Source organism: Giraffa tippelskirchi, chromosome 1, assembly GCF_054371585.1.
Source record: "Giraffa tippelskirchi isolate mGirTip1 chromosome 1, T2T-mGirTip1v1.2.pri, whole genome shotgun sequence".
Classification (NCBI taxonomy): domain Eukaryota; kingdom Metazoa; phylum Chordata; class Mammalia; order Artiodactyla; family Giraffidae; genus Giraffa; species Giraffa tippelskirchi.
This window is the reverse complement of record NC_137275.1, coordinates 197,308,329-197,336,284: the sequence shown is the minus strand read 5'-3', so window position 1 is coordinate 197,336,284 and position 27,956 is coordinate 197,308,329. Positions and strand designations below refer to the sequence as shown.

General features: G+C 44.6%; 1 protein-coding gene across 2 annotated transcripts; it reads left to right on the top strand.

Annotated features, from left to right (window-relative positions):
• The first annotated feature begins 456 nt into the window (after positions 1-456).
• On the top strand, positions 457-27,736 carry FBP1 (fructose-bisphosphatase 1). Of its 2 annotated transcripts, XM_081522412.1 has the most exons (7): positions 457-817; positions 11,568-11,730; positions 14,669-14,761; positions 21,398-21,538; positions 24,561-24,698; positions 25,723-25,842; positions 27,408-27,736. In XM_081522412.1, exons 1-7 carry the CDS (start codon positions 648-650, stop codon positions 27,597-27,599), a joined length of 1,017 nt encoding a protein of 338 aa, XP_081378538.1. In that variant the 5' UTR covers positions 457-647; the 3' UTR covers positions 27,600-27,736. The 2 variants fall into 2 exon arrangements, with proteins under 2 accessions (XP_081378538.1, XP_081378548.1); XM_081522422.1 differs by lacking the exon at positions 21,398-21,538.
• Positions 27,737-27,956: the final 220 nt, after the last annotated feature.

Sequence of the window (27,956 nt, the reverse complement as noted above, 5' to 3'; positions counted from 1 at the left end):
CTTGAAGTTGGTCAGAAGAGTCAGACGACAGGACAAGCAAGGGTGGACAGAGGGCAGGGAGCAGATGGCAGGTGACGACGGTGCGGGTGGGAAGCACAGCGGTAAAAGCCTGAACCCCGGAGCAGCTGGGCTGCAGCGCGGGCTTCTCACTCACTAGCCACGCTGCACTGAGCACCGCGCTTAACCTTCCCAACTTCCGTTTTCTGTCTTAGCGAGATAAGGCGGGAATCAGGATTGCACCTCCGTGGCAGGGTCGTTGTGCGGACTGAAAAGGATCACGGCCCAGAGGAGCGCTCCACCACGCTGGAGGCAGCTGGGCAGAGGCGTGGCGCGGCGAGAGTGTGGAAGCGGAGGTGGGGTGGGGGCGGGGCACGAGGCGGGGGGACACTCAGCGGCTGGGGGAACTGAGACTGGACAAGGATCCCGACGTCATAGAGGGTCGGAGAGGGCGGGGCCGCAGCCGGAGGGGCGGGGTCCGGGGCGCGGAGGTGTTCCCGGGGGCGGAGGGCGGTGACCCGCGCCTATAGGCTACCCGGCCCCGGGACTGGCACCTAGCCGGCTCCGGAGCCTCAGTGCTGACACTCTGTGCTGCGGCCGCGTCCCGCCGCCTGCACCTGTCGCCCAGCGAGCCGCAACCGGGCCCCAGCATGACGGACCAGACGGCCTTCGACACCAATATCGTCACCCTGACCCGCTTCGTCATGGAAGAGGGCAGGAAGGCCCGCGGCACGGGCGAGATGACCCAACTGCTCAACTCGCTTTGCACCGCGGTCAAAGCCATCTCCACGGCCGTGCGCAAGGCGGGCATCGCGCACCTGTGAGTCAGGCCTCTGTACCCTCCAGCCCCAACCCTAGCCGAGTCCACTTTCTCTCTGACTGGGGATCTACCAGACAGTATGATGTCTGGTCCTCTGCCCCTTGGAGAAGGAAATGGCAACCCACTCCAGTATTCTTGCCTAGAGAATCCTGTGGACAGAGGAGCCTGGTGGGCTGCTGTCCATGGAGTCGCACAGAGTCGGACACGACTGAAGCGACTTAGCATGCATGCATGCCTTAAAGAAGAAAATGGCAACCCACTCCAGTGTTCTTGCCTGGAGAACCCCAGGGACGGAGGAGCCTGGTGGCCTGCCGTCGATGAGGTGGCACAGAGTCCGACACGACTGAAGCGACTTAGCAGCAGCAGCAGCCTCTGCCCCTGCTGTCAGTCTGTCTCTCTGATGGCTGGGATACCCACACCCTCTCTCTGGTAGCTCCTCTGCAGAAGCTCAAACCACACTCAAGCCCTAGTTCCCCCCTCCCTTAAGCTTGTGGGTGCCCACCTGGGGGGCCTGTCTCCATACCTGCCTCCACCCTGCAACCAGCGCCCCTGGGCTGAGCAGCCTTGGCACCTCTCTCGGCCTCCTCCTGGTGAAACTGACTGGCCCCATGGGCACCTGGCCTGCCCACCACACCCACCCTAGCTTCAAATGGGAAAGTGCTGGTCCCCGTGCCTCCCTTTCTGTTTTTCTATCCTTTTGCTTTCACTCCCTTTGAAACTGGGGTCCCAAGTCAGGTTTCTAATTGAGTATCTCCTTGACCCTGAACAAGTCTTGTTAAGAAGCAGTGGGGAAGCTGGGCTGGGAGGAGGCTGGGAGGAAGCCTGCAGTATTGAGCGCCTCAAGGGCTTCAGTGCTGGTGTACATGGGGCTGCAGAAGGTCTGAGGTGGGGCTTGAGAAGCTGGATTTCTAAGTTCTGTGGTGGCAGGGCTGCTGGTCTGCAGATCACATTGTGCGTAGCAAAGGAATGATAGGACACGGGTTCAAAGGGTACCTTCTTGTGAGGCTTTTACGTTACTAAGACAAATACCCTTTGGTCTACTCTGGTGTGCACAAGCATTTTATGTTTAGACTGGTCCTCATTTTAGCTGAAGGATACCTGGGTTTTCAGATTGCTCATACTCCTTCCTAGTATTTCTCATACTTAGGAGCACTTCATAAGCATTGTTCACAGTGCTCATAGCTTATCTGAAAAAACCCAACCCCTGAAACCTGGATTCCTTCTCTTGTCAGTTCTTCACGTTTGATTTTACAGTATGGTTTGGTAGAGCTAACTTAAAAAAATTTTTTTTTATCTTATATTGGAGTATAGTTGGTTAACAACGTTCTGCTAGTTTCAGTTGTACAGTAAAGTGATTCAGTTATACATATACATGTATCTTTTTCAAAATATTTTCCCATTTAGGTTATTACAGAGTATTGGCGGAGTCCCCTGTGCTATACTGTAGGTCTTTATTGGTTATCTATTTTAAATATAACAGTGTGTACATGTCAATCCCAAACTCCCAATCTATCCAAGCTGACTCTTAAGGAAAGAGTTTATCATCATTTATTTTCAGATGTCAAGCAAAGTTGGGCCCTGATGGGAGAGGGATTGTGAAGTATGTTAGGAAGGTCGTGACTCCATTACTATTTCACCTATGGACCTTCTTAATACATGTCTAAGGAGACTTTGCTTTAGGAAACACATTCAATTAAATTCTTACTTTAAACATAATGTACAATAAGTAAAAGTGTCCTCACAGCTTTACCTGACTTTGAAAACCAGGGGGCTTATTTAAAAAGTGAAGGGAAGAATCAGTCATGTCCGATTCTTTGCCACCCCATGCACTGTAGCCCACCAGGCTCCTCTATCCATTGGATTTCCTACTCTTTTAAAAAAGAGTGCTTGTCATTTTTGTAGTATTTAAAAATGTGTCAGCACCTTTCACAACCCCAAAGAGACTCAGAAACACAAGATCTGCTTTGAGGTGCATCTTTCCCACTTTAGGGCTTCCCTGGTGGCTCAGATGGTATAGCATCTGCCTGCAATGAGGGAGACCCGGGTTCGATCCCCTGGGCCAGGAAGATCCTCTGGAGAAGGAAATGGCAACCCACTCCAGTACTCTTGCCTGGAAAATTCCATGGATGGAGGAGCCTGGCAGGCTACAGTCCATGAGGTTGCAAAGGGTCGGACATGACTGAGCGACTTCACTATTTTTTTCCCCACCTTATAAGTAACCTCAGATAGTGGGACCATAGGTAGTGGGATATTAGTAGAACCTGAACAAAGGGTGCGAATTTTGGCTGTATAAACTGTGCATATTTTTTTAAACTAGGCACCTGTAAACACTAGGTTAAGAAATAGTTTTTGCTATAATTATAAATTCCTTTATATGTTGTGCCTGTGTGTGTGTGTTAATCATTCAGTTGTGTCCAACTCTTTGCAACCCCATGGACTGTACTGTCCAAGGAATTCTCGAGACAAGAATACTGGAGTGGGTTGCTGTGCCTTCCTCCTGGGATCTTCCTGACCCAGGGATTAAACTTGGGTCTCTTGCATTGCAGGCAGATCCTTCCCATCTGAGTCACCAGGGAAACCCTTTATATGTTACTCAACAAAAATTCAAACCACTCAGAAGAACACAAAGGGGAAAGTGAGACCCACCTTTATCCATTTCCTGGGGTATCCACTGTTCAAAATTTACTGGGTTTCTTTTTTTACTAGATACTTCTTTATATTCATATAAATTTATACATGGATAAGCATTTCCATGTGACTATTTGTAAACAGTAAACAAAATGGGATCACACTTGACATGCCTTTCTGCAGTCTGCTTTCATTATTCAACTCTATATAATGAGCATCCTCTAATGTCAGGACATGTAAATTCACCTCCTCCTTTTTAACTGCTGCATAGTGTTCACTAGGGCTTCCCAGGTGCCACTAATGGTAAAGAACTTGCCTGTCAATGCAGGAGACATTAGAGAACCAGGTTCGATCCCTGGATCAGGAAGATCCCCTGGAGGAGGGCATGGCAACCCATTTCAGTATTTTTGCCTGAAGGATCCCATGGACAGAGGAGCCCAGCAGGTAATGGTTCATAAGTTTGAAAAGAGTTGGACACAACTGAAGTGACTTAGCACACAGTGTTCCACTGTATGGCCATATCATGAGCTATTTGACATTTCCCATGTATTTGGGCATGTCACTGGTCTTTCACTATTTCAAAGAGCACTGTACCCATGAAATGGGCATTTCACATGCTCATGTGGATGGATGACAGAGAAAGAATAGAACCTGAACATTCAGTACTCCCGTGGGAAAAGAAGTTTGACTGTCTCTGTATCATATGTAGTTGGGGAGGGGGAAATAAGACAAGATCTCAACTTGGGCTCCAAATTATGCTTATTATTGACTTTGATATCCTGGATGAAAAGGCTAGCGTACCTGCAAATAACTTGTTAATGCTACCGACTTGCCCTAGTAGGACATCTAGCCAGAGGGACAAGATGATTGCAGACTTGCAGGAACCTTGTGGGACCAGTTTATGGAGGTCAGCCCTGACTCCTCATCAGGGACAGATCAGGAGTTTAAACATAGAGCCTGGAGGTCTCTCTCTCTCTCTTAAGTTCTAGAAGTGACTGAGAGATGAAAAAGATACAGAGCTTATGCTTTAGGGAAAATGTTACATGTATAGAGTTAGAATACAGTAGAGAATCTTTTCAAAAGAGATTTATTTGGCCACATAAGCTGTTTTAGAGGCTGGAGAAAGGTAGGAAGATGATTCCAGGCTTAGTTGCAGCACTCGGGATCTTGGTTCCTACCTGCAGGCATCTTCCTTTCAGAATGACGGATCTAGTTCCCCGACCAAGGATCAAACCTGGGCCCTTTGCATTGGGAGCATGGAGTCTTAACCCCTGAACCACCAGGAAAGTCCCAGCAATAGAGATTCTGAAAGATACTTTTATATAGTTGGCAAAAATATGTGGATGCGAAAGATGATGGCCCATCAAGATGGGCATTTGTAGTAGGCAGGCAAAGCTGGTCATAAGGCCTGATGGCTGGGCTGCTGTGTGAGGAGGGGTACAAGCTCGGAAGATATTTCTGCAAATGGTGCTTATTTGGTTTGACTGAAACCTGGAGCCCTTTGTGTAATGTAGTGGTGGAGCATTTGTGGATGTTAAATTGTGGGTGCATTGGGGGAACATTATGTGGCAAGGGTGAATACTTTATTTTTGAGGGGGTGACCAAAGGGGAGAGGTACAGGTTTTTGAGTAGGGCAGTGGCATGATTGGAGATTCATCTGGGGCAGCTATGACTAGAAGTACAGAGTTAGAAGAGGGAAAGTGAAGACTTGGAAAACCAGCAGGATTCAGAACTAGAGGATTAGAGGAGATAGGGGGACCTGGGAGAAGTCTGGATGGGGTCTAGGGGAGAAGGACAACAAGGGAGGTTCTCAAAGAGCAGATCCTAGCAACTGAGATCAGGGCTGTGATGTTAAAAAACAAAACCGTGAAAATGAAACCAGAATTCCAAAGGAGGGGTTAAGTTTTAGAGGCTAGAGAAGGCTAAGAAGGTGATTCCAACATTATGGAGATGCTGAACTTGAGATGTGAGAGGGGCATCCTATTGGAGATGTTGTCCAGCCTGCAGTTATTGGTGACAGTCTGGAATTTGGGTATGAAGTAGTGACTTAAGATTAGGCCTCTGGGTTTTGACACATTCACCCTGAGACAGGCAGAGAAGAAAACCAGGAACTGATTTAGCAGAACAGAAACATGGAGGGCTTTAAGAGAATATTTTGGAGAAAGATGGAGCTGGGCTCAGATTGGTGGCTCTGCTGTCTAATTTCTGTAAGGATTTGATACCATCCTATGAGCACATTTTGGGCTGCCATGAACTTAAGCCAACATTGGGATTTGCAGCCTTTGAAGCTGCTCTGGTTGGCACCTCTTCTTCAAAGTACAGTTGTCCCTAGGTGTCCACGGGGGATTGGTTCCATGACACCCCACAGCTACCAAAATCCGTGGATGCTCATGTCCCTTAGATAAAATGTCTGAGTACAGTCTGCCCTGAGTAATCTTGGGTTCAATTAACCACAAGTGAAAATTCGTGGATGCAAACCCCAGGATACCCAGGGCAGACTGTATTTCTGATCTGACCTTTGGACGTTCTGGGTTGGATGATTGGTTGGTCATTCACTTCAGAATCAATCAACAAGTCTGGTTACCTTCAGCTTTAGCGATAAGGATTAAATAATAATCTGCCTCCCTTTTTCTTGTGAAGATGAGGTCTTCCCCCTTGGCTGTTGTGCATGCTAACTCAAGAACTTTACATGGTCATGCTGACCTCAGAAGGAAAAGGTCTAGTTAGTTAGCAAATCAAGGAAGTAATAGAAAGTTCTCTAAGTGTGGCCCTGACTCTGGTACTTGTATCTAGGGAGGTGCTTCAGGAATGTTAAAGGAGACTTTCCCAGACCATCAGTAATCATAGACTATGGCTGTAAAACAGCTCTAGAAACTGCATGAAAATTTGAAAAAAGAAAAACATGCTAATATTTAGTCCAAATTTCTAAGGATTTAAAAACACTGGTCAAATGAACCTATCCTTCTCAAGAGTTTCCCACCATGTGAATTAAAGGGACTTATAGCTGTTTCACATTTTCAGTGAGGTTTATATAGTAAGCATAAAGGAAGAGATATTACTTGCTGCATGGTGTAGCCAAAAAAAAAAAAAAAATAGAGAGAGAGAGATATTACAGACAGCAGCTTCTCAAGTTGATTTTTCTTCCCAAACTCCAGAGAGTTTTTTCTTCCCAAACTCGGAGAACTTTTGTGTCTCCAGGGATTTAAAAATGAACAGTCACAGGGACATAAACCTTGACAGAATGCTGTGCCACCCTGAACAACTTGGGCTGCAGGGCCAACTAATATGAATAAAATTGAGGTGACATGTCATAAGCTTCTCAAATGAAATAATATTCCCTGTTAGTCAAATGTGAACTTTGAGCACTTTCTTTTGCTTAGTTATCTGTGACACTGTTCTGCATTGGCTGTCTTCCCAGAAGCTGCCTGCAAAACTGGTTTAGAAGTAGTATACCCTCCCCCTCATCAGCCAACCCGTATTTAATGGATTCCTGTGGAACAGGCACACACAGCTCCATTAAGAACGGTGATGGCGGCCGTTGGCCTGTATGAATCAGGTGCATCACATGGGTTAGTCCTCATCCTTACAAAGCCTAGAAATGAACAATCAGGGAGCTGAGACAACTTGATGGAAATCATGTAATCGGCAAGAGGAGAAGGCAGAATTTGAGCCCAGGTGCCTCTGGTACTTCTCAGCAGGGTAGTATTCCTGCTGAGGGGTGTTAGGGGTGGGATTCTGTTTCCTGCTGACTTCCTTGGTGCCAGTCTCTGTTCTAAGTCCTTTACTGATGTCAGCCCATTTACACTCCTTTTCTACATACTGTGCCATAGATACCCTAAATTCTGATTTTACCAAAGATCAGAGATGCTAAGAGATTGACACAGAATTGTTCAGCATGTGGCAGAGCTGGGATTTGAACCCTCACAGTCTAGAGTCCCAGCTCATGGAGGGAAGCTCATGATGCCGTTGCCTTTCCCTGCTGCTGCCTGTGGCCATCAGGTTATATAGTGAAGGCCTTTGGGACCTTTGATGGAATGATGACTGATCAAAATGCAGAAGAGTATTGCTTTTAAGGAGCTTCCCAGGTGGCTCAGTGGTAAAGAATCCACCTGCCAAGCAGGAGACCCGGGTTTGATCCCTGGATAGGGACGATCCCCCTGGAGAAGGGAATGGCAACCCACTCCAGTATTCTTGCCTGGAGAATCCCCATGGACAGAGGAGCCTGGTGGGCTATAGTCCATGGGGTCACAAAGACATGACTAAGCAACTAAACAGCAGCAGCATTGTTTCTAAAGGATTTTCTGAAAACTTACAAAGAAAATAAACTCTGTTCTTCAGCTAATTAGTTCCTTGAGGATTTTCTTAGGGCCTTTTTCTTCTGTCAAAGTTGCAAAAGCCTTGGGAGTTCCCTGGCAGTCCAGGGAAGACTCTGCACTTCTAATGCAAGGGGTTTGGGTTCCATCCCTGTTGGGGAACTAAGATCCCACATGCCAGAGGGGTGTGGCCAAAAAGTAAAAAAAGAACAAAAAAAGTTGCAGAAGGCTTTCCTGCTTCCGACTTTTCATTGATCCATAGAATATGTACTGTCCAGGTCTTGCTTTCCTTCTTGGGAACCCTCATGAGGCGTCTTGGGGAAAGCCTGACTGAGCATTTGCTTAGTCCTGGCTCGTCATTCCTGGGCAGGATGACGCAGGGCCATGTGAGACAAAGCTAACTTCACGAGCTAAGGTGCACCATACAGAAACCAAGGTGATGGGAGTATTGACTCATATATGGTCACTACTGAGATGGCAGGAATTCTTCATTCCTTGGAATTCTTCATTCTGAAGCCTGTTTCTACCTTAGAGTCACTTTTCTGATCCTTCTTGAAGACCTTCCTAACACAAGGTCTCACTAAGGGAAACCCTCCCACAAGATGTCCTAGAAAGTGCCTGAATCTTGACTTTAAGGGGCCCAGAATAATCTCTTTTCATTTTTTTTTATGCTTCACAGGCAACTGGAGGAAAGATGGGGAAGGTTCTTTCTAGTTAGAACAGAGGAGGGAGCCTCCATGGGGGTAAAGAGGAGGACGGAGATGTGACCACCTGTCCAGGCAGGGAGGCAGGGCCATCACAGAGGTCTGCATGGTTTGGCCATGAAGATGGCCATTTGGGTTCTGATGTGGTGAGCGTCCCCCACAATATTCATCCTGCAGCTGTTATATGGCCCCACCTGACTCCCCATGAGAAGTGGTGTGACCCCAGGGCAGCAGCCACCTTATAACCCTAGAACAGCAGTATGGAACCTGGCTGGTGGTCCTGGTTGGATGAGCCAGCTGGCCTGAGGCTGACTACAGCCTCTTGTAGCCCACAGCATGGGAAAGACTTTGAGGTTTAAAAAGTTACTTGTATAAATGTGCACAGAGCAACCCCTCCCATTTGGAAATATGTGAAAAACAAAGTCCTTGTTCCTTTGGATAAATTACTAACCCAGAGCTGTTCTTTGGAATCATTACTGGCTGGCTTATTTGGACTCTCTTAGGGCTTTGTCATAGCTTCATTTTTGTTTAGAAAACACCCGAAGTATCCTTCAGCTGGAACTGGTCCCTTGCAGTGAGACCTTCCTTGACCATCTTGACCCTTGCCTGGCCATCCCCCAGTACTTTGTTTCCTTTTATTAAGATGAGAGCCCCTGTCACTTTCTGACATTATCTTATTCATTCAGAAGTATGTATTGGTTTCTTGTTTTCCTCACTCACTAAGCTCCATGAGGGTTAGATGCTGAATGGTGTCTTGTTTAGCACTGTAACCCCAGCACTCAGTACAGTGGGGACAAAAAAATATTTGCAGAATAAATAATCACTCACACAGGCCTCTGGGAAGATTTTGAGTGAGAGGGCTGAGGCCTGACCGCTCTTCACCCATCTCACTGAGCCAGGTGCGTGAGCAGGTAGAACATGGAGCAAAGTGTAGTGTAGGTCTTGCCCACGCTTGCCTCGGTGGCTCATCCACCTGTCCCAGCCCTCCAGGCCTCCCTGGAGCTGTCCCCATAGGCCAGTCCCTCTGGGGACTGTGCCAGAGGCTTCCTCCACACTCCAGGGTGTGGAGGGACCTCGAAGTCTACTGATTCCTATACTCATTTCTTCAGGGTCAAGTTTCTATTCTCTTCAGTGGATACTTTTTAGCAAGTATTGCTTGAGGGCCTACTATGTGATGGAAGCTGGCACACAGTGGGGGAAAACATAGCCCTCTGTCCTCATCCTCATGGAATTAAAAGTTAAACATCATGGCAACACGATGATGGATGAAGCAAGGGGGATCTTGAGAACCCTCCCATAGTACTGCAGATTGTTCATGAGTGCTCCCTTTAGTGGGCAAACAAGGGATTTAACATTGAGAGTCAAGGGCTGTGCTAAACCCTTTGTGTACATGCGATGTGTGTAATCCTCCAACAGCCCCATGAGGCATCATTGCCCTCCATGTTCACGAGTGAAAAGGAGGGCTCAGAGAAAGCAAGGGACTTGTAGAGCTGAGGGCTGAGCCAGGTCTCTGTCAGGAAGCCCATATTCTTTTCCATCGATGCTGTTTGCCCTTTTGAATTAATGATGATTTTAATGGTGGAAATGTCAGGCTAGGAAGGAGAACCAACTGGTGCTAGTAGGGCTGTTGAGGGAGATGGAGGCCACTAAGTGGTTGGGTCCAGCCAGGCCCTAGTTCAGCCCAGAATATGGCTGCCTTTCTTCTTCATCAACATCAGCCTCACAACTGAAGTGAGAAAGAGATTGTGTGGAAGGAGAAGCAAAACCTCAGCTGCAAGTTTGATAGATCCCTTGGTCTCTCATTCATGAAATAGGAGTGACATAATGAAAATAAAAGGGCTGGGAGGAGGGCTGGAGGGATGAGATGATGTTTCCAGGTGTGCGGGAGAATGATGCTGAAAGAGACCACACTGGAGAATGGGCTCAGTGATAACTGGAGTTACTTCCTGGAGAGAGTCAGGCCAGATGAGCCATTTGGTGCTGGCTCAGTTTTGGCCAGCCAGAGACTTCCAAGTTATGGGTAGAAAAAATGCATCTTCAGGAGATGAACCAGTGAATACCACGACAGTCAGTCCCCAGATAAGTGCTCCCAGCCAAGATGCCCCTTAACACCCACTCTCAGCTGTTTGGCATTATCTTCAATGCTCTTACTCTTTCCCTCGCCACATCCAGCCTCTTCTCATGTTCTGTGCATCCTTCCTCAAATACATTTCCCCTCCTTTCAATGTTCCTATTCAACCCCAGGCTATGACAACCCTTTTCTTCCCTCATTCTAACAAACTAGGCTCTACTTTGGACCAACTACTTGGTTTCTGGGAATTCCACAATTACTGATTTGCAGGTACCTTGAAAATAAAGTAAGGACTCTGGACTTCCCACTCCCTCCAGCCCCTAGGACTCCTGCTGGAGGTTGTGAGTTACCACCAGGAGAGGCCTGGCCTGGAAGTCAAAGTAAGCTTCTCACCTCTGCTCTGCTGCTCCAGTTTAGAGAAGGTGTCTTAGAGTGAGCTTCCTCTATGAAATGAGGTGATGGGATCTGTCAATATTTATTTTCTTTTAGGATCTTGTCAGCTATAAAACAGTAGATCCATTGGCTTAGTTCCCATCTCAGGCTCCCTCCCACACAGAAAGTGTCTTTGCTTGCTTTGTCTCTCACCTAACTCATTGTACATTAACTCATGCATTCAAGGGTAAAAATTGGTTATTGGTGGTGGTGAAAAAAACAGTCATTTTAGGTATGAAACATATGGACATATAGTACATAAACAGATAACACTCTATCTGTAATATTAAATTTTCATGGGGGAATGTGTTAGAGAAAAAAAAAAGCCTCCTTAGGGCCATAGTGAGGAAAAGGCTGAGAAACATGAATTTAGCCACAAAGCTGTGCTGGTTATCATGCTAGGCATTGGACAGGTGAATATTGCCTTCCTTCCAGAAGCCACTCCAGATAGATGGCCATCCTTCTCATTCTGTTTCTCCCAAACCATGTGTCTCCTTTCATTTCTTCTAAATCTTACCAAATGCTCTCTTTTAGTGACTTTATAGATGCACTAACATTCTGGTGTTCATGGCTTATATTTTTGTGGCTTTTTTTCCCTCTAGCTATGGAATTGCTGGCTCTACCAATGTGACAGGAGATCAAGTGAAGAAGCTGGATGTCCTCTCCAACGACCTGGTTGTTAATGTGTTAAAGTCATCTTTTGCTACCTGTGTTCTTGTGTCAGAAGAAGATAAACATGCCATAATAATAGAACCTGAGAAAAGGGTGGGTCTGCTCCTACGCTACTGAGGGTTTTAATGTAATCATTTTTCTTTCTGGCTTCATAAATGACTCCACTTGTTCAACCAAGCTGGATTCTTAAGACTCACCCTAGATCCCTCCTGAACCACCAGTCATCATTTCAGGATTCTTCCTCACTGCCATATCTCAAACTGTCCTCTCCTGTCCACACTTTCACCACAGTCCATTCTGTTACCATCTCTCCTATGTGCTCATACATGGGAGAGGCTCAAATATACTCATATTTATCTCCACTTCTTTTAATCGTCATGTTCAAAGCTCTACAAAGTCTGTCTTCTGTTAACTACATCCTTTGCTCCGTCTCCATTCACCTAGTTTCCAATCTTCACAACCAACCTTCCTGCCAGTCTAAACTGCTAGCAGTTCCTATCAGTGATTCCTGCATTGGAATCCATTGGAATCTTATTAATCTTGTTAACAAACTTAGGTTGTTAGAATCAAATACTGAGAGACAAAAAGTGAAAGTGAAAGTTGCTCAGTTGTGTCCAACTCTTTGCAACCCCATGGACTGTATAGTTCTCTGGGCCAGAGAACTAGGCCTGAATTCTCTAGGCCAGAATACTAGAGTGGGCAGCCTTTCCCTTCTCCAGGGAATCTTCCCAACCCAGGGATAGAACCCAGGTCTCCTACATTGCAGGCAGACTCTCAGCTGAGCCACAAGGGAAGCCCATTGAGAGGCAAGTGTTGGGTAAAAGGAAAGATAGCTTTATTGAGGAAACCAGTAATCTTGGGGAGAAGGTGGACTCATGTCCCAAAGAACAAACTCCCTGCTGCTGATCTAGGGCCAGGAGTTTTTAGAGGGGAGTTTCAGGGAGTTATAGGCAGAGGCAAGAAGCTGTTTGCAGAACAGTACAATTGGCTCTGACAGTCATCTTGAAATTGGTCTGATTAGTGTCATCTTGATTGTTTTAAGTACAACTAATCTTCAACTCCAGGGTCAGTTTGTTCCCATCTCCTTGAAGCTAGTTCTTAAAAATAATTGTGTAAGCTTAATGGTTAGTCTGGTTTTCATGTAGTTAACTTCTTCCACCTGGTGGGGGATTCAGTATCTGCAAAACAGCTCAAGGGATATGGCTCAGAAGAAAGAACTGAAGGTTCTTGACTTTGTTTAATGACTAAACTATTATTTGGTCTACCTTGATTGTTTTTCCTTTGTTTTTGCATTTTCTCACATCTATGATTAAATTTATTCTTTGGCCAAAGTGTTTTTCTACAGACAAAAGGCAAGCAGAGGACATAGGGGTGGGGAAGAGGATCTCTCCTAAGAAAGCCCTATAGGGTCCTGCTCCATTCCAATCTGATTGCTTCTTGAGGGCAGAGAGCAATTTTTATTCTCCTCTGTATCCCAGCATCTAGCACAATACCTGGTGCATTGCAGGGGATCAACAATAGATTATTGTTGAAAAGGGTATATCCGGGTTTTACTGAACAACAATCATATAATACTAATAATACCTTTTGAGTGGAAAAATGCAGTTATATGGCTTACTATCTTTCCCTGTTTAAGATGAATTGAGGACATGAAGGAGTATGATGAGAAAAAAGCAACAGAAAGTCAATTTAAAGATACTGCCTGATATCCAATCTGACCTTTATAAGAGGAATGGAGAGTCACATCCGATTTGATTGCTTTATGTCATTCCTAAAATACTACTAAAGTTCATATTGTTCTCTGCTGCTTTTCTAAAGGTACTTGTCAGTTTTCAGCATGTTTATTTTAGGATCTAATTTGCTGTTTAATATTCTCTGTCAGCCCAACTTCTCTGATTAGAATGTACTGTAGTGATAAGCATATTCCTGTTTTCCTGATAACAGTTTCTCCTGCATTGGCCAGGAGGATTTGTTAAGAGCAAGAAGCCAGGGAATCAGAGAATTGTCTTAATTTGAGGCAAAAATTTAAAAACCACATACTAAAGTAGCTAACTTGGAGATGGAAAATTTCCAGTGGTATGCTGGTAAACTGGCTCTCTATTAGAAAAAAAAATCTTTAATTTGTAGCACTTGTCACTTGAAACTGTGAAATAGTGTCCCATAATTGATTTTAAGTTATCAACATGACATCACTGAAAATAGAGATGGGAAGAGATGTGCACAATTGGCTCTTGAGAACCAATTCCAGTCAGCTCCAGAGTACCACTGAAAATTCTGTCCATAGAATGAATCTTTGGTAGTTCCGCTGTAGTTGAGGGTTATTTCCTTTGGGAATTATAATAGGAATATGGGTGAGAACTCTGTGCATTGTAACCCTAAGTGTCATCTGTAGGAACTACGTGAAAATTTTCTTATAGACCTTAACATTGACTTTATTTCACCTAAGTTATAACATTTGTGGCTCAGACAGTAAAGAATCTACCTGCAGTGCGGGAGACATGGTTTCGATCCCTGGGTCAGGAAAATCCCCTGGAGAAAGGAATGGGTACCCACTCCAGTATTCCTGCTTGGAGAATTCCATGAATGAATAGAGGAGCCTGGCAAGCTACAGTCCATGGGATCACAAAGAGTCAGACACGACTGAGCAACTAGCATTTCCCTTATGAATAAAGAGAATAAAGTGACTAATCTTGTTTCTCTTCTTCCTTGACTGCCAGGAAACTCAAACCAAAATGATGATTCATTCAAATCAATGATGTAGTGAATTATTATGTAATATTTGTATTTCTTACCTTTATCTATGCCTCCTATTCTGTGTTTCTCTGCCTAATGATCTTTTGATATATATTTGTTATTGTTTTCACTCTGTGTACCATCTCATACCTTCCCTGACAGAGTATAAATAAACACATTTCTTGAACTTTCCCCTAGATTCCTTCTTTTAACCTCTTAGTGTATATTCTCTGTTTTGTTACAATATATTCATTTTTAAAACAAAGTTGTATTAATATTTTCTTTCTTTTTTGTTCAGGGTAAATATGTGGTCTGTTTTGATCCCCTTGATGGATCATCCAACATTGACTGCCTTGTGTCCATTGGAACCATCTTTGGCATCTACAGAAAGGTAAAATATAATGGATCGAGCAGCTGGTTTGGGATCAAAAGTAGAGTTAAGTTTGAACATCCAGTCCTGTTTCACTGTTGGTGGTACAGCCAGACTGTACATCATGAAACCCCGTGAGGCTTGAAGTAGGGGAGTAGCCTATCCCTTCTTCAGTGGATCTTTCCGACCCAGGAATCGAACCAAGGTCTCCTGCATTGCAGGCGGATTCTTTACCAGCTGAGTAACCAGGGAAGCCCCAAAGTGAAAGTGTTAGTCACTCAGTCATGTCCAACTCTTTGTGATCACATGGACTGTAGCCTGCCAGACTCCTCTGTCCATGGAATTCTCCAGGCAAGAATACTGGAGTAAGTAGCCATTCCCTTCTCCAGGGGATCTTCCCAACCCAGGGATCAAACACAGGTCTCCCATGTCACAGACAGATTCTTTACCATTTGAGCCACCAGAAAAAAAACCCTTATTTCTCAAGTTATGACTTTTCCCAGCATTAACTGCATAGTGAAAATCTATTAAGTTGTTAAAAGAAAATGTAGTAAGAGATAGGTGGGAAGAGATGGTGCATAGCTGTAGTACTGACAACCATGTTAACTGAGAATTGTCAGTGTGACAACAATAGGGATTATATCAAAACTGTCCTTTCAGTTTTCTAAATCAAGTCTGCAAACCATGGTCTTCCCCCGGCCAAATCCAGCCCATTGCCTGATTGCTATGGCCTGTGAACAAAAAATAACTCTTTGGCATTTTTGAATGGCTAAAAAGGAAATCTAAAGAATAATATTTCATGACCCGTGACATTTATATGAAACTTAATTTTCAGTCTCCATAAATAAAGTTTTAATGGCATATGGTCAGCTTGCTTGTTTACATGTTGCCTTTGGCTGATTTTGCACTACACAGGCAGGGTTAAGTGGTTGTGATAAGGACTGTGACAGTAAAGCCTAGAATATTTGCTATCTGTTGGTTTATGGGAGGAGTTTGCTGACCCTAAACTCCTTTGCTATAAATTACAGAAAGCACACTGGTACAGCATGGGGATCCAGATTTCTGCCCTGTGTCTCTTCTACCCACATGACCTGTGCAGGAACTCTACCTCTAAAGCCTCTCTTTCCTTCTTTTACTTTAAGTCTGTGTGTGGAGGGCTGGGGGGTGGATGTTGGTGGAAGAGAGTTCAAACATACAGACAAGTGAAAAATAGATGAATACCCGTGGGTCCATCATAAAACACGATGAAATCTAAAATGTGTCATCTTGTCTTCAGCCCTCTTGTTTATTTTAGAAATAAAACCTCACAGATGCCTTTGAGGCTGAGCCCTTTCCTTCATCTTAATGGACGAGGCAGCTAATTCAGCTGACCTCTGAGGTTCCTTCAACTCCCCCATTCTGGGATGTAGAGGCCATAACTTAAGAACTGAGACTGCAGTTTGTGCTTTACTTTTCAAAGTGACTTGTTGTCTAGTATTGCACATAATCTCCTTTCAAACATGGAAAGTAGGACCACCATGGGACAGTTTTCTTTCATTACTGAAATAAATTTTGCATTTGTCTTGGCTGGGAAGCAGTTTAAGTAATTGAAAGTTCTAATACTCATACCAGAAAGACAAAGACAGGAATTAATCTATCTTTCAAGTCATACCATGAAATATTCCATTCTTGGTATAGATATGCAGGCATGTAATTTTACCAGCAAGGTATCAAATCTAAATATTATAGTATAGCAAGAGAGCTTTGTAGCAAAATTCTTCATATAGAGGTAGATTTTTGGTTAATGATTCAACCAACGCTAAAGCAGCATTAACATTTGCCAGCCCCAGTTTCTGCCTCAACCTCCCTCCCCCAATAAAGACTCTTTTAAGGGGAAAAAAAATTGGGAAACTGACACTATAAACTAAAAAAGATAGAAACAGCTTGCAACAGCAGCTTGACTTACAAATGCTAGAACAACTCAATAATGCATCTCCACACTCAATAAACCTGAAGTGACTCTCTTAAAGTCTGAGAGAGGTGACGAGTGTCACATTGTCTTTAAGTCATTTCAGTTTTCAAAAGTCTTATTGATTGTTTGAAGCCATTTGAGAGCTTACAGGGCATAAATACCGAAATGTCTGATGTTTTAAAGGAGACCTCTCCTGCTTTCTGCAGAGCTGGTTCTGGGCTGGAGTTCAGCTCCCTGGTGCACCCACTCAGTGACATAACATCAGTTGGTAACTGGAATCCGGCAACAGTGAGCTGGCCTTGCCCACAAGATGCCTAAAAACAGGCTCCAAAGGGATCTCTTAGGGCCTGTGGTCCAGTGTTTCTATGAAGTTACTGCCATGGCACCTCCAGAAGTGTCACCCTGCCTCTGGCTGAAGATATTCAGAAGGGGTAGAATTTTCCTGAGGTGTTGAATGAGTGTTTGTCCAAATATTGAATCAAAATTAGTCTCCCTGTTGCTCATAATGAATGGTCTTTTGTATCGTTAGAAAATGAGATTCTTTTACGTGCTTGGAAATGGCTTTTTTGCCCTCCTCTCTCTTTCTTTTGAAGCTTGCGAAGTCACTTAAGTCATGTTCAACTCTTTGAGATCTTATGGACTGTAGCCCATCAGGGTCCTCTGCCCATGGAATTCTCCAGGCAAAAATACTGGAGTGGGTTGACATTTCCTTCTCCAGGGGATCTTCCTGACCCAGGGATGGAACCCAAGTCTCTTTAAGTCTCCTGTATTGGCAGAAGGGTTCTTTACCACTAGCACCACCTGGAAGGCCCTTTCTTTTAAATCTTAACTTAAATATCTTTCATGTGAGATGATTTTTAGACCTCTCACTAGTGTGCTTACCCTCAATTGGATACATTCTAATTTTTAATATCCGTTAAAAATATCCAGTCCCCAAAACTAAAAGCAGAGTTTCAAAAGTGCTCTAGCAGCTTCAGAATCCAATTCACTTCCCTTAACTGGACACAAAGAGACTTAATAGCCATATGGAATATGGCTTCCTGACATTGACACTTACTAGGTTTGTGGGACCTTGGGCAATATAACCTCTTGTTTCCTTATCCATAAGGGGAAGATATTGAAAATTAAGCATAATAGCAATGAAAACATTGCCTGGCACATAAAAAGTGCTCAATAAATGGTAGCCATTAATATTACTTGTTTTTTCTATTAATAGTCAACACACTGTTTCACAACTCAAACCAACTTAAGGAAGGAAAGGAAGGAGGAAAGGAAAGGAAATGAAAATGATTGGTTTATGTAACTGGAAAGTCCACTGGGTAGTACAGCTTTTTTCAAGGACTCAGACACTCACATAACAGGACACATTCTCTCTGTCTCTATAGCGCCCTCCTTTCTGGTAGAAGAATGGCTCCCAGCAGGTCTGGGCTACCATTCAATCCTTTCAGTGACTCAAACAGAAGATGCAAAACTTAGACTTCCCTGATGGTCCAGTGGTTAAGAATTCATCTGCCAGTACAGGGGACATGGGTTCTATCCCTGGTCCCGGAAGATTCCACATGTACAGGGCAACTAAGCCCATGTGCCACAACTACTAAGCCTGCACTCTATTGCCCGGATGCCCTGGAGCCCACTGCACTGAGCCCACGTGCTGCAACTACTGACGCCTGTGCACCTAAAGCCTGTGCTCCTCAGCAAGAGAAGCCACTGCAATGAGAAGCCCGTGCACCACAAAGGAAGAGCAGCCTCCGCTTGCTGCAATTAGAGAAAGCCCGCATGCAGCAATGAAGACCCATCACAGCCAAAAATAAATAGATAAATAAGTAAAAGAAGATGGAAACCTCTTTTCCAACAATTTCAACAGGGATTTCACCTCATCAGCCCTGCTTTGCTTGACTTAAGTCATGAGTCCATCTCTCAACCAGTCACTGTGGCCTAAGGCATGCAGTGATCTGACTGGTCAAGTCAGGGTCATGTGCCCACCATTGGAGCTAAGAGTGAGGGGGACGGTACCTTAAGGAAGATTAAAATTCAGTTGTCAGCAGAAGAGTGAAGTGTGCTGGTCAGGAAAAATCAGCTGATGTTCACTCCAGATTATACACCCCTTGAGAGCAGGGACCTCATTTTACATGTATTTTTTTGTGCACTAGGTTGGTACAGTAGTGAGTAATATTGGCTGAGTTACTGGAGATGCTGCCAAATGCCCTATGAGAACTTCTAGGGAGGGTTGGGTTGTCCCTCTGTGGGAAGACTGTCTGATGACATGACAGCCCCACAGCACTTCTGCCTGACTTTCTCCTCCACCACCTCAAGTCTCCAAAATCCATGATGTCTTTCATGCTCTATATGGAGTGGCATGGGTTAAAACAAAGCAATACCTGCAGCAGGTGGTGGCCTGTGATAAGTAGAAAAAGGTAGGGTCCAGAGGGTTTCTAATTTTTGCCAATCTTTATGCACATTGGTCTGAAAGCATCCACATGAGACTATAATAGGTTCTTTTTGAACAAAGGCATTCATTGTTGGGGGTTTGGAGAAGTTTGGGCATTAGAAAGGGGTTTGGGCTAGAAAAGCATTCCTCCAACTCCATGACTAGATGGAATTACTTTGTCTTTCTTTTGAGCATATGGATCATGGATAAGGTTACCGTTTCTTATTCCACGCAAGGAAATTGAAGGGTTGAGATTATTGGTGACAGTATTTCAGGGAAAAGTGGTTCATTCTTTAAAAAAAATTTTTTTTTTTTAATTTTTGGCTGTGCTGGGTCTTCATTGTTGCAAGAGGGCTTTCTCTAGTTGTAGCAAGTAGAGGCTACTCTCTAGTTGTGGTGCTCTTGCTTCTCATGGCAGTGATTTCTCTTGTGACATATGGGCTTAGTTGCTCTGAGGCATATGGACTCTTCCCCAACCAGGAATTGAACCCATAGCCCCTTCATTAGCAGACAGATTCTTAACCAATCTGGGACCATCTGGACCATCTGGGAAATCCAAGTTTGTTCTTTCTTGTGCCACAGACAGACATGGATGATTCTGGATGAGGTGACTCTCTGAGGGACTTTTCTTGGCAGAGAAATGACTACTCTAAGCCTCTAGGGGCTTCCAGTTAGCTTATCTGTTTACATACTGACTTTGTTCTATTTTGTGCTGCACTTGCAGGGTTAAGTAGTTATGATAGAGGAGATGTTTAGAGCCTGCCTGTTTTCTTCCCACTATATCACTGGTTTTGAAGGAAGTCAATTCCTCTTTCAAGGTTGTACACTGGCAAAATTTGGAGTTTGAGAAAACAACTCCGATATTAGATACTGTGTTTATTCTGTGTTTAGCTGCACTGTACTACCCTGTGAATACAAACCAAACTAAATCAGATAACTTGGCCCAACCCAACCAGCCAAGCAACCAACCAACCATCTAGATGAAAACTATTAAACACAAAGCTTGGAGATATGAGAAAAAAATGAAAGAGGTGATTTTTTGTGACACTTCCTTTTACATGAGTAGTTCTTAAGCTTCAGTGCAAGAGTCACCTATGGTGCATGGTAAAATGCAGATTCCCAGAGCCCACCTTAGAAAACGTGACTTAGTAAGTTTAGGTTGCAGGTCCAGAATTGCATTTTAAGTAAACATCTCAAGTGATTCTGAGATACATGGTCTCTGGGCCACAGTTTCAAAAGTTATAGGAAAAATTACCAGGCATGTGTTTGCTGAGGTGACCTCCATCTCCAGGATCATCATGTGAATTCCCTTATTTATTCTCAGGCCCCAGAATCTGTGGTTGGGGAAGGAATAAATGAAATTTGAAGAAACTACTCATTTTCATTTCTGTTTAAATTCAAGTGGAGAATTTTCAAGCAGAAAGATTTGTTTGAGGCTGCTTTGAGGACCATAGAAGCCAGTTGTTAAGAAGATAATTATTAGTGACCACTGCTTAGGAGCCATGCCCTTAAGTTGTTCCTTTCCTTAGTATTAGGGGACAAACTGAGGCACTGACCCAGTGGGCTATGTCTTTAATGAAAAACATATTCTAAGTGTAAGTATTATTTTGTTAAATTTTTGTAGTTGTATTAGTACTGGTTTGTGATATAAAATGTATTTTTTACTGTGGGTCATGGTTAAAAACATGGAGAGCATTGTCCTGCATGGTAATGACCCTGGCAAGATAGTCTCAGTGTCTGTATTTCTGAGAATTTCTTTGTGTGACTATGGAGCATGTTGCTCACTGGAGTATGTGGCACAACTGGCAGGAGCTCAGGAAATTGATTTCCTCGCCAGACTGGTAGCTGTGCAGCCCAGTTTTAATTTGTTTAAATAAAGATAGAGTAGGCAAGGGAAAGACATTGATGCCTGTAATAAGATTAAATTAGTGGGCGCTGGCATGGAGGCATGCTCTTTTTTTGAGAGTGATAATGGAGAAATGAAGGAATATCAAATTAGTAAGATTGAAGGAGGACTCAGATTGGAAAGATGGATCCAGATGCAGGAAATTTGGGTTTTGGTGGGAAGGTCGCTGTGGTAATATAATCAGGATATGACTGGTGTGTGGAGGAAGCCCTCCTCCTTGCCCCCGCCCCCCACGCCCCACCTCCATCCAGGAAGATGCCCTATTTCTTTAGGAGAGCACCTTGATAATGCATCTTGCTAAGGGAGGAACTGCAAAAAGAACCACAAAACAGAACAAAACAAAAATGTGTTTTGTTTTCTTTCTTGTCCTAGATTTCAAAAGATGACCCTTCTGAGAAGGACGCTCTGCAGCCAGGCCGGAACCTGGTGGCTGCTGGCTATGCGCTCTATGGCAGTGCCACCATGTTGGTCCTGGCCATGGCAAATGGAGTAAACTGCTTCATGCTGGACCCGGTGAGAGATCCCGGAGTGGGGGGCGGAGTTAGGTGCTTGGCTGGTGGCTGTGAGTGTCTGTTGTGTGTGTGGTGGTGGGAGTCAGTTCCTAAAGGTGGAAGATGAGGCCCATGGAGGGACAGAGATGATGGGGTAGGGAAGCGGGGTAGAGAGATGGATGGACCATATGTGTACATCATAAGAAGATTACTGAGGTGACAAATGGTGTCTGTCCAGAGCACAAGAGGGAGTCTTTGTTTCACAATGAATTCTTTAGGGAGGACATTACTGAGCTGACTCAGATGCCTGCTGGGCTGGGCAGGCCACACAAATGTGTGGAGTGTGCTGGGGCAGGATGGGGGGTGCTGTGACGGGCCGTGGGGGGCAGCAGGGAACTGGGGAGGTCCAGTGGTTGTGACTCCTTGGGAACAGCAGCTCACTCTTCCACGGCTTCGAGTGTTTCAAGAAACACTGGATTTTTAGAAAATGTTAGGTTTCTGAATGTGTAAAACACTGTGCTAGCCGACTAAAGCACGTTTATAGACCAGATGGGACTCGTAGATGGTCTGTTTGCCACCCACTCTCTCCATTACCAGTTTATTTTCCTGAGGTGAATGGGTGTCCCAGCTGAAGAAGTAGACCACCTCATTTCTTCAAAATTAGCTCCCAGATTCATTCGATGTGCGTTGCAACATCAAATGAAATGCAAGCTTCGGTGCATGCAAACCTTCAGTGAACCCTTGTGGTTTTGAAAGACTTTGACAAGCTCGAGGAAGTGGAAATAAGGAAATGAAGATAATTTCTTAGTCCATCTTATAGAGGAAACTCCCTCATGAAGAGGAGCCCAAGGTGCCATGAAAAATATTCATTAGCAATTTTAATTGGAGGAGAATTTCTTCCATGTGTTTATTAATTGGGGTTGTTTATTTACTCTGTTAGATGACAGTTTTAACAGAGCAGATAAACTAGGCAAAGAAATCTCTTTAAATGCTCTACCCAATTAAACCCACCTTTGATATGGACTCCGTAGAGTCATCTTCAGTAGGTATGCCTTTGGTCCAGTGTCCCAAGGGAAAAAGAATTGAGTTTATAAATACCTTTCAGTTTTAGAAATATCCTCAGATAACATTTAATGAAGCACTTTATTTATTTGGTGCATTTTGCTGACAAACTGAACACCAGGTACCATTACCTACTGGAATCTTGTGAGGAGCAAGCTGCTGGTGGTGGGGCCTCAGGGTTTGTGGGTGACAGGTCGTAGAAACTGGAACGCAGGCTGCCTTTGTCCCCCTGCACTGTGGCACAATTGGACTTTGGCTCCTTGGCATACTGGTACTTAACAAATAAACAAGGGTAGGGAAACAGCACTAGTTCAAGCCTCCAAAGGCTGTTATTTCAGGGGAAAACAGTGGCAGACCCAGAGCAAAGTTCACACTGACCCCAGGGGTCGGTTTCCAAAATCATCGACGTTTGTGAATTTATCCTCTTGCTGGGCATTTACCTCTTCCCCAGACATTCTTCTGGTGACTTCTCTATTACCTTTGAACTGCTGGAAACATTAAATCTCTTCTTGTTTCAAGCTTGCAGACGTTATGTCCGGGAGTAAGTTTCTGTGTGTTTCATAGTCTCTTGCTGTCCTCACGCCTAATGGCCACTCAGTGTTTGGAAGAACCATGCAGGCTGGCTGCCCTCCTTCCTGCTGGCTGCCCTCCCCATTGCTGACAAAGCCTCTGCTCCCCATGCCTGCGGAGTGGGGGTTGGCAGGGGGCAGCCTCTGATCAGCATAGTGCTTTCATTTCATTTTGGCTGACAGTTTCCACTAAAAAGACTGCAACAGCTTTATGTGCCTCTCAAGCAAGCTTTAAAGTACAAAAAGCTTTTCAGTCTCTTTTCTTCATGTACAAGAGACTAACCCCCACCCCCACCCCCCATGGGTAGGATGCTCTGGCCAGGTACCAGGGTGAGGTGTCTGGGAAGCATGGTTTCATGAGCACTTGTGCAATGGCTTCATTTTCTAGACTTTCACCAAAAAAATCATAAAAGAAAAAAAAAAGAATCACTCACAATGGTACCTTTCAGTGACCACTGTTAATTCTCATCATTTTTCTCTCCCTACACTCCTCTCTCCCTACACTCCTCTCTCCCTTCCTCTCTAGTCCCATTGTGCTCCATATTGGCCAGAACCAAGCTTTGCTATGGGAATAAGTGGCTGGGGAGAGATGTGTCTATGGCAGGGCCTCCCTTCTTAACTCTCCTCTCTCTGGGGCAACTTCCTTCTCAGATAGGTGGAGCCTCAATCACTCTCTTATCAGAGACATAGAGAAGCCCCAAACAGTCCAGAGCTCCAGTAGTGATGTGACACCGTCTTCCCAAATTCAAATCTCCAAAATGGCAACCCACTCCAGTATTCTTGCTTGGAGAATCCTATGGACAGAGGAGCCTAGCAGGCTACAGTCCATAGAGTCTCAAAGAGTCAGGCATGACTGAAATGACTCAACATTGAAGAATCTAAGCCCTAAAGGCATCAGCTTAGTGCTGGAACTTTGCGGAAGCTTGAGTTCTGAGAAACAGTCTTCAGATCAGTAAGCAAAGGCATCGGAAGTTATACATGCGGTGAACTCAGGGTACTCGGGGAAAATGACATCAAGACAGAAACAAAAACCGGGAAGCTGAGATAAGAGCAGCCATGAACACTAGGTGCCCATCTCCTCTCCTGATATCCTAGCTCTGGCCTGCACCGTTTTTGTTTTTTTTTTTCAATGGCACACCTGTCCCAGGCCAAGGATTTCCCTTGCTGGTAATCATTTCACAACATACACAAATATGGAAGCGTTATGTTGTATACCTGAGACTAACATAATGTTATGTCAATTACACCTCAGTTGAAAAAACAAAATCCAAGCTCTTTGTACTGAAGCATGTACTGAAGCACAGGTGTGACCTCAGGCCTCCAGCCCCCAATCCCTCCAACCCAATCTGCGACCCTCTCCTGTAGCCCTGGAGGAGATGTCCTCACCTCTCCACTTCCCTTTCTGTTTCACAGGCCATTGGAGAGTTCATTTTGGTGGACAGGGATGTGAAGATCAAAAAGAAAGGGAGCATCTACAGCCTCAATGAGGGCTATTCGAAGGAATTTGATCCTGCCCTCACCGAGTATATCCAGAGGAAGAAGTTCCCCCCAGTAAGTGAGGGCTGGGGGTGGTGGCGGCACGGATGGCCCCTGAGCTTTGCAGAAATGTGTTGATTCATGACTTACCCTGGAGAGGAAAGGTGGGGGATGGGGTGGAAATAAGGGGACTCCACTGTGCATTGACCCCTATGGCTAAGTTCCCACTCAGGTACTGGGGACTGGAAACCCCGTCCTGGGACATCACCCCTTTGTCACTTTCTCTTGACCGAAGAAAATCAGGACAACAATGTCAGCCAGGTGAATGACGTCATGGCAATAAAACATGTTCACTTCTGGGGTCCGTGATCTCAGTTGGTACAAACGTGATTCTTGCACCCCAGGCCCCAGCCCCATGTCACTGGATGGATTTCTGTCAGTCGTCTCTAGATTAAGCATCCATGTGCTAGCTCTCTAAAGAGGTTACAAATCACTGAAAACGAAGAGAAGAAATGGCTGGTCCTATGTGGGAAAATCCAATTTTGTCCTATTCTAGCTTGACACCACTAGAGGCTGCTGTGTTCTGAGAAGGAGGCCCAAATGCTATTAGTATGGCACTTGGGTCCCTCAGAGCTGACTCCCAGGCTCTCTCTCCAGCTTTATCATCTCTCCTTCCACTTCTCCCTAGAGATGCCCTCTGCCCCAGCGGCACCAGGCTCCTCCCCGGGCCCAAGGCAGACAGCTTCTCCTTTGCCTGAGCAGTTCCTGCTCCTGTGAGATGCAAACCTCACCCTTGTCCCTGCTGCTCAGCTCCACAGAATCCTTCTTCCCGCCAGATCCTGCTAAATGCCTGCCCCACCCCAGAGCCTGAATCTGCCCCATTCTCCTTGGGGCCTCCTTGGGTAATCTGAGCTACTAGGAGATGTAAGAGGCTGTCTCCATTATTCCCATTTTCTGCTTCTTGGGAACAGATTTTCATCACTAAATACACACCTCAAAAAAAGGTGCTCTGTTTGATTGCTGAATCGAATAAGCATAGAGGACAAAAAGAAAACTCTCTTTTCTCTAATCCTAATTATTGCTGGTCTTCACCTTATAGGACAACTCAGCCCCCTATGGCGCCAGGTACGTGGGCTCCATGGTAGCCGATGTACACCGCACCCTAGTCTATGGAGGGATCTTTATGTATCCAGCTAACAAGAAAAGCCCCAATGGAAAGGTAAATAAATCCCCTAAGAGTGGTGGAGCAGCAGTAGATTTCATTTGCAGCCTGGGGGATTTGACTGAGGAAGAAAGAAGGGTCATGGAAGCTGTTATGCTCTGTAGTAGGGTGCAAAGGATGTCTATGGCATATTCTTTTCTAGATTAAAGGCTGTCCTGGTTAATGACAGGTGATATCAGGTAAAAATGATCTCTCGAGAGCCCTTCTGTAGCTAAAGATAAGTAAAGATATTATGGTCAGAGGGGACTGAAAGTGCTTAGTGCTTCCAGTGGGTATGTAGTCTGGCTTGGACAAAATGAATTCCATTCATAAAGTGAAATGAAACAGTCTAACCTCATTACCAAGGCAGCAAATCACATACGTATCCCAAACAGAGGTTTTCTTTGATTGCTTTCAAAAGGCAGAAAATTGAAATAACTTAGTGAGCTGACATTTGCTGCTTGGAAAATGATACCTTTCTATAGAAGGAAAGAATCTCTGGGGACACCTAGAGCTTTCAGGTGAGCTGTTACTGATGCGTTGGTCTCGTGCCCACAGGCTTCCTGGAAGCCATAGGATGGGCTGTGCTTGCTCATGCTAGTGAAAGGATGTCCCACTTTTCTCCTACGCAGAGGGTCAGTGTGTTTCCTTCTCAAGTAGTGTCCTTTTGTTTCCCCCCTCTTTTTTAATATGAGAGAAGGAACAACAATCCCCATAAGATAGTTATAAATTCATGTATTTCAGATATGATCAGATCTCTGTTTATCGCGTGTGGTGTCCAGTTCACTAAGGATGTTCTTATTTACTTTAAACACCACTCTTGTCATAGCCCCCTCTGACATCCCAACCTATGTGATTAGCCTGCTTTATAGCACTTTTCTCTAATGCCTCAAAAAATTGTTCCTTAATGTAAATATTAAGGGTCCCCCCCCTTTTATTTTCAGTTTTGCAGATCTGACCCTGACACCTGTATGGAAATAGAGTCAGGAAACACCTGCAAAAAGCTGTCTACTCAGTAGGCAGACTACATGAAAATGCATACAATAAAAAAGTTAATATTTAAAAGTAAATGCCAAGATGTATAGCATACTAAATCCCAACCCTCAAGCCTTAGGAGAATTGTAAAAGGAATGTGTACAGAGTTGCAAACAATATTATACTGTTTGGAGGAGCCTGTCTGCTTTCCAGATGTCTGCAGCCAGACACTGCCGTGGACTTTAAATGCTTTTAGAATAGGCAAAGGTCCATCCAAAACACACACAGAATCACTCATTAGGTCCAGTCTCTGGGCTATAAAGAGAAGGGAACCATCGGTTCTGCCAAAATGTCATTCAGTCCTGAGTCCAGGTGGTCTGCCTCACATGCAATCTATTGCTGGCTCCTGGTGGATGGCTTAACTTAACCAAATGATTAAATTAACCATTCAGTCTTAGACGCAACTTCGTGGGGGAGCTTTTACAACCCCACTGAAGGTAAGGGAAAGTATCAGTTACCTTGGATCAGCTCTGCACTACTTTGCTATGGAACAAATCTCTTTTCTGTGTAATATGTTCTGGTGTGAGGATGCTGCTCTTGTTTTCCAGCTGAGACTACTGTATGAGTGTAACCCCATGGCCTATGTCATAGAGAAGGCAGGAGGAATGGCTACCACTGGAAAGGAAGCTGTGCTGGACATAGTTCCCACTGACATCCATCAGAGGGCGCCCATCATCTTGGGGTCTCCTGAAGATGTGACTGAATTCCTGGAGATATGTAAGAAGCACGCTGCCAAATGAAGAGCGGGCCGTGGCCACACCAAATGGAACTGCATTTTATCTGGATCTTTTATCTCACATAGTGTTACCACATTCCAACTGTTCACCATACATTCCTAGTCATAGAAATAAAAAGTATGGCTGTTTTCACCATCAAATACTCTGTAATGCACTACCTAACCAAAATGCTAAATCAATAATGCTACAGATGGTCAAGATATATTCTGAGCAGACAGAGAAGAAATAAACATATTCGTCCTTTTTCTTAAAAAAAAAAAGTCATTGTTTTGTGCCTAATAATAATAATAACAGCTAATGCCTATAACATTAGATAACTCATTTAATCTTCACAATGACTTTATGAATTAGGTACTATGA